Source organism: Otolemur garnettii, unplaced genomic scaffold, assembly GCF_000181295.1.
Source record: "Otolemur garnettii isolate 467f Iridium unplaced genomic scaffold, OtoGar3 scaffold00190, whole genome shotgun sequence".
In the NCBI taxonomy this organism is placed as follows: domain Eukaryota; kingdom Metazoa; phylum Chordata; class Mammalia; order Primates; family Galagidae; genus Otolemur; species Otolemur garnettii.
In genome coordinates this window covers 1,319,847-1,327,128 of record NW_003852585.1, presented here as the reverse complement: position 1 = coordinate 1,327,128, position 7,282 = coordinate 1,319,847, and the positions used below count along the sequence as shown (strand labels likewise).

The 7,282-nt window shown below is 47.0% G+C and overlaps 1 protein-coding gene across 1 annotated transcript; it reads left to right on the top strand.

Moving 5' to 3' along the window:
- Positions 1-6,988, top strand: FATE1 (fetal and adult testis expressed 1). The gene is made up of 5 exons (XM_003800947.1): positions 1-106; positions 1,127-1,254; positions 5,646-5,752; positions 6,069-6,147; positions 6,857-6,988. The coding sequence occupies exons 1-5, from the start codon at positions 1-3 to the stop codon at positions 6,986-6,988; spliced, it is 552 nt and encodes a 183-aa protein (XP_003800995.1).
- The last annotated feature ends 294 nt before the right edge of the window (positions 6,989-7,282 follow it).

Genomic DNA, 7,282 nt, shown 5'->3' with positions numbered 1-7,282 from the left:
ATGGCAGGAGGCCCTGCTAGCCTCAAGGAGGAATTAGAAATGTCTTTGGCTGAAGAACTGGGTGCTGGAAATCAAGGACCAAGCCAAGAGCATGGAGTGTTAGCAGGTGAGGATCTCCTGAAATACTCCTTGGCTAAGGCCAACCATGTAGACGCATGTCTACACCTGTGCATGTGGGTGTTGGAGAAAGTGCATGTGTGCCTGGGCAGGTGTGGAGATGTGTGCAGGTATGTGTTTACATGTATGTGTGGGCATGTGTGTGTGTCTGGGCTTTCAAGTATTTGTGGGTTGGGTGGCAGGAGAGGTGGGAAAAAGGGATAAATGCTGTGAGCATTTTATAGCACGTGAGGGAGGAGGGTGGGAACAACCTGTGTAATTCCTCCATCCTCTCCTTGTCTAAAACACCATAATGTCTACTATAAAATACTGTATTAGAGGGCTTAACTTATAAGATCAGCAGATCCAATCTCTTTCTCAATCCTCTAATGCCTTCTCCTATCCTTAGGAGTCAAATCCAAATTCCACAATTTACAAAATCCTATCATGGTCACCTCCTCAAAGTATTTCAGGCTATGACTTACCTACACAGAAAATACCATTGCGGTGGCCCATAAGGTCTACCCACCCCAGACTGTGTTTATGTTCCTTTTCAGAATGCCCTGAGGTTGCTTCTTCCTCATTCTGTTCACGTTCTCTTCCCTCCATCTGGAATGCTCTCTGCCTCAATTCCCCTGGCGGGGCCCTTTTTCTCTTTCAGTTTCGCTTTAGGGTTGTCTTCCATTTGTCTCTCTGAATTTACATTGATGGATTATTTTCTGTTTTGTACCCGGCCTGCTCCCCCCTCCACAGATACACAAACCGATGATCAATTCCTTGGTGGTTGGCATCTTATCTCTTGGCCATTGCTCTCTCCAGTAACCTCGTCTACAGCTTGATCTTCAGTAAATGCCTGCTGAAGAACAAACTGAGGCCTGAGATGAGGCAGTGGGCAGTGGCGAATGGGTGTTGAGCAATTCCTGATAAGTTTGGGGACCCTGCTGTTGTGTATGTGTGTGTGTATCTTGTGCCCAGGAAGCCTCAGTACAACTTCTATAAGTGTTTCTGGGGCCTCTGTTTTTCTCTTTAGAAATGATGGAGCGTGGATCTCGGTCCCTAAGTGCTTCCCACAGGCGACAGAAGTTGGAACCAAAATCTCTTGGCTCCGCTACAATCCAACCAATTTGGAATATGGCTTCCACTCGGCCTAAGAAATTGGTACTGTATGGGGTTCTTGGCACATGGTAAACAGGTTGGGGTTGGGAATATTGGTTGTAGGGCCTACAGCCTGACCCTGGGTTAAGCAAGGCCAGAAGTCGACATATGAGGAGGAATATCATATTCTCAAGAAGGCAAATAAAGGAAGAGAGGTCTAGTAAAAGGTCAGGGCTATCCTTTTGTTGTTGCATTTTAAAGATGACGTTCTCTGACACCCAGGCTTGAGTTCAGTGGCAAGATTGTAGCTCACTGTACCTTGAACTCCTGGGCTCAAGTATTCCTTTGTCTCAGCTTCCCAGGTAGCTAGGACTACAGGTATGTGACACCATACCTGGTTAATTTTTATTTTGTTTTATTTTTTTGTATTGGCACAGTTTTGCTATGTTGCCCAGGCTGGTCTCAAACTCCTGGCCCCAAGTGATCCTTCCCCTCAGCCTCCCAAAGTGCTGGGATTACAGGTGTGAGCTACTGTGCTCAGCCCAGGGCCATCCTTTGATATCCTGGGAGTTTAACCCTGGGAATCTAGAGTGTCCGAAGTATATATTGTTTTGGAAGTACATGCACACTTTGTAGAATTCTAGAGTGTGTGAAATGATACTTTCATCCTTTAGGATTATGTGTAAGTGCATATGTGTGTATGTGTGTGTGTGTGTAAGTATGTTTGTGTATATTAAGGTGGGTGAGGCTTTTATGCTTCCTGGCTGTTAGGAAATCCAAACAAGTGAATCTGATCATTTTTTAGTCAATCCTTCAAGCTACATTCAATGCGGAGGAGGGAATGTTCTAGAACAAATGGTGACTATACCGTTGCAAAGAATACTGGGAAAGGGCAGCCATTTGGTGGTGAAAGGAGATTTGACTGTTTTAGGAAATCATGTTTGTCCCACAGTTCTTTAAGCTACATTTACAGTAGGCGAGAGAAACTCTTAGAAAAATGGTTGCAATACTGTTGCAAAGGTTATTGGGAAAAATGCAACCAGCTTGGAGAAGACTGTCATGTGAGTATCATTTTCTGTAGTTAATCCTTTAAACTACCTTCAATGCAGATGAGAGAAAATTTGGGAAATTGGTGGTTGTACGTATTGTTGCAAAGATTACTGGGAAAAGGCAGGAAAGCTGGAGAGGGAGGGAGAACTGACTGCTCTATGGAATCACCTGAGACCCACCTGTCCGTAGCCAGTTCTTTAATCTACATTCACTGTGGGCGAGGGAATGTTCTGGAAAACATATTGTCAACAATATCCATAAAAGGATACCGGGAAAAGAAAGCTGCTTTGGAGGAGGAGGGAATCACATGAGTCTCATTGTTCTGTAGCCAATCCTTTCAGCTATATTCACGGAGAAGAAGGAAAATTTTAGAAAATGGTGGTTAGACTGGTACAAAAGGTTACTGGGAAAGGCAATAAGGTTTAAGAGGGAGGGAGACTGAACTGCTGTAGGTAATAGTGTACCATAAATTCTGGAATGATACCTCCCCCAGTGATTAATGAGAAAAAGAGCTTCTAGGTCAGAGAACTCCTGGAAATAAAAATAAGTCAGAAATATCAAATTGTCTTCCTATATCCGAAGACAAAAGCCAAATCAAGTTGCTCCCAGAGATCTGACTCCAGCAAGCCAGCCACTCATGTCCCTGAGACTAAAGGCGGTTATTACCTCTGGATTAATTAAAGTTAACTATGAGGACTAGAGGAGTAGATTGTTTAAAAATACAGACATCATATTGAATTTACAAATGAAATTTAGAATTAAGAAATCTGATTTATTAATTAAGTTTACTTATTCATTCATTCATTTATTTCTGAATAAAATAATTAATGGAATTTCTTCTGGGAGAACCATATAAAGACAAGAAAAATTGATAATGCTATCCTTCTGACTTGGAAAAAAAAGTAGTTGTGCCTGAAAATGTAGAAGAAAGCAAAAATACTATTTTTGGAAGGACTAACAGAGGGAAGTTGGTACTCACTGCAATTCATAGCTGCTTTTCTTCCTAACCTCAGTCAGACGTATATAAAAGTCTTCTGTTTTACAATGTCTATAACTCTAAATAGAGTGCCCAAAAATAAAAATAAAAGGCAACAAGATAAATAACTGTTTCGGAACATTGAGATGGGTCTTATTGTGGGTGATCGTAGTAAGAGGTATCACCTTTTGAAGGTGTTGTCATTAAATTAATTCTTAGTATATTGACGTGTTAGCAACAAACTATGTTATCTCAAAGAATCAAACAAAACCCAATCACCAGTTAGTCATCCTATTTTGCTTTCAAATTTCTCAAAAATTTTTTGCAATGATTCCAATCTATAGGAAAATCAAGTGATGACCTGAGCATGGTACTAAGGGAAACAGGTGATCAAATTCCTCTTTAAAATCCTGAGGTATGTTATTTTGAAGTATGGTAAGAAGAGGAAACATGACTGTGAACTACTATAACTACTGCTACTAAAAGTTGCCCCAGTATCTGTGTGTTCCCTTTGAGAGATGTAATTTTGCATTATTGCAACCCATGGAACATGCTGCCGGAGTTCCTGTGACAATTCTTTACAGACATTGTTCCACCTTCAGTTGAATGTTGTTGTAAGAGATAGGATCCCTTTGCTCAAGATATGGCAGTTCGCCTCAACGTGCTCCCTCTGGAGACTATTTACAACAACATGTTGTTACTTAGGAACAGAAAAGAGCTGCAGATCTGTCTTAGGTGATAGGTGAGACTTGGTTGTCTATTCATTTCTAAAAATGAGGCAAATCTCAGAGTTCCCCCAGAGCTCTGCCCATCTTGCTCAGGCATGTCAAAGGTCAGGTTATGTTTCAGCAGGGGGAATGGGTGAGGAACCGGCTGTCATGTGGGGCAGTCTGAAAGGCCAGAATGAGGAGGGTTTTATCTTGTCTCACTATCACCCGAGATTTCTTATTCATTTGGCTCAGGTTTTAGCTGGAGGGTGAAGTGCCTGGCTGGCAGCCAGGTGAAGTGAGAAGGGTAGATGACTGGGTCTGGATCCTCTCCGGGTGCCACTGGCAGGGGTTTCACTATCTGGCTTCCTCCAGGGCAACTTTCTGAATTCTGAATTTTTTTTTTTTTTTTTGCAGTTTTGGGCCAGGTCTGAGTTTGAACCCACCACCTCCAGCATATGGGGCTGGCACCCTACTCCTTTGAGCCACAGGCACCACCCCAAGAATTCCAAATTTTGGTTGAATTCTTTTGTTTGCTGATACCTCTCCTGTTGTCATCTTTCCTGTGGGTTTACATGATTTTACTGTCTTTACTGGCACTTAGTAGAGTCTTAAGAGGAAGTCGTGTTAGATATGATGCCTCCCATATTTAATGGTCGAGTGTAACCTCTAAAGCAAAATGTGCTGAATTCAAATTACTTCTCTGCTACTACCAGCTGTGTGACTTGAGTGAGTTACTTAAACTCTCTGTGTTCCAGTTTCCCCATTTTTCACAATGCAGTGATAATATGTGTTTCATGGAGTTGTGATGAGGATTCAGTGACTTGCTATTGGTGAGGGTTTAGAGGATGGCATGGTCGCTGGCATGTGGTAAGTATGTATTAAATAAGCAGCTTGTGAAATACAGTGGAACCTCCATAGCTGACCACTTCCCTGCACTGACCACCTCCCTACTTTGACCTAATTTTCATAGACAGGACAGGCACCACATGGACATGTCAGTACAGCAGGCCTAGTTCCTTTTGTCGACCACCCCCATATGTAGACCAGTTTGTTACAGTCTCTGGGGTGTTCAACTGTGTATTTCATCCTGAATTGGAAACCTACAGCTGCAAATTGAACTTAGGTAGGTCTGGCACAGAAAGTCACATTCGGTTCCTCTCCTACACACTGGCTCTTTAAAGGCATCAAAGTCCCCTGGCCTGAGGGCTCTGGGCCAGAGACGTGTACTCTGGAAGTCATTAGCCGATGGATAAAAATGAAAGCACAGGGATGGCTGGGCTCACCCAGCGAAGGATGCTCTCTGTAGCTTGGATGGACACTGACCTGCATCTCAGAGGAATGAAGGGGCCTCACCAAGCCCCCACTTCCTTGGCTGCTGGTTGAGGTTTCACAGTCTCCAGTAAGTCGCTTGACCTCTCAGCTCATGTCTGCATGTGAAAGTGCCTGTAGAGGACAGGGACCCCTGTCACTGCTCTTCCTTCCTGCAGCCTGGATGCCCAAGAGGTACTGGGGAACTTGGTGCAGGCAGAATGGTGGCACATAGCCAGTTTGTGGGGTTCCCAGGCTCTCCTACTGCTTTGGAGCTGACAGCCCTGGATTCCAGAGGATCAGGCAGCACGTGGCTCCCCAGGGGGTGCACAGCTGGTTCTGGGCAAGCTATGGGGAAGGCACTGGATGGGGCTGAGCTGGCTGCAGTGACTGCCCACTCCTTTCTTCAGGGCTCCCAGCTGCAGGCACCTAGGATGTCCAGAGAGCAGGGCCATACTGATGTCCACACTCCGGAGTATTCTGGCAGCTTCCAAAGCATGAGGTTCCATTATGAACGGTAAGAGTTGGAGCTTGTTGGGCCCTGGCTGCTTGGGCAGGGCCCAGAACTTGGCAGAGGGGCTGGTGAGTGCCCTGGCTTCCTGCCCATATGGGGCCTTTGAGGGCTCTGTGGCTGGGTTGGGTGGGGCTGGCTCCCAGATTTTAGCCCCTGGGCTCTTTGTTCCGCGGAAGGGAGGGACTGGAGCATGACAGAGGCACTGTCTGAGACGCCCCTAGCCTAATCTACTTGGTCTCACAGCCTTTCTGACTGCCACCAGGCCCTGCCTGGGACCAACAACAGCTCTGACCTTCTTCTGTCTTTTCTTTTTTCCTAGCAACCCGGACGCAGACATGATGGCGGAGATTGGCCTGGAAGAGCTCAATGGACTGGAGATGGAAGTCATCAGAAGACAGGTGAGCAGGGCCCCATCCAGCAGGCAGGTACAGAGAGACACATATAATCAGTTTGCAGCCACAAGGCCACCTGATTGAGGCCCTCTTACCCTGGAGCCCTGGAGATGAGGCAAGCTTCCTTCTTCCTATACACAGTCCCTATAGTTCTGGTGTCCCACCTTAATGCTCAGCCTCAGGCTTACTGCTATCCCTGAGATGCTGGGAGGGACTAGGGAGAGAGGAAAGAAGGAGGGAGGGGGTAAGAGCAGTGTGTCCAGAGAGGGGTCTGAGAGAGAGGTCATCTTTGTTGAAATGAAATCCAGAAGAGACTCCAAGGCCCTGGGCACAGAGGGGCATCTACCCTGGTGGCTGTATGTGGCCCCGAGTGTTTCCCCCTCCTGGGCCCTCCTTCTGGTCCTGCTGCTGCCCCCACACCAGCCCACCCCACATCCATAAGAGCCCTTCCTGCCTTGGCTGTCCCGGCAGAACTGGGACGGGCTGGCTTCAGAGAACTAGAGCAAACACCAAGGACCGGGCACAAGAGAAGCCGTTCCTTGGTCCTGTGGGCCTCGCCAATCTGACGTCCCTGCTTCTCACGCAGAGACACTCTGGGCCCCTGACGGTAACAAAGCTCCTTAGTGCCTTAACCTCACACTTTCCCCACTGCGAGTTGCGCACCCCCCACAGGAACCCTGCTCGCCAACCAGCCCTGCTTTTGGTCTCTCTGCAGCTGCGCATGATCACTGGGCGTCTGCGTGCCCTGGAGGAACAGAGCACCACCTGGCGCCAAAAGGAGACTGTGTTCATCACCATGATGGTGTCTGCCTGCATCGCCAACCTATGGCTGTGGATGCGCCACTGATGTTTCACTGCTGCCAGTATTGCCTGAGCCCACCCTCCTTCCCTCTTTTCCTTCTGTCCCTGGGCCACTCTTGCCCACCTTCCTCCCATCTCCTAGCAGCCTCAGGCAGCGGCAGGGCCATTTTCCAACTCTGCTTATTCCTCCTGCCTGGAGGTCAGGTCACTCCATGGGGAGGCCCCAGCTGCTAGAAGGACGGGGCCATCTAAGGGGCCAAGCTGCCGCTCCTTTTGATGGCTAGGAGAGGGGCATCTGGTTCCTGCAGTAACATCTGCCTCTGTGATTTCAGCATCTCTT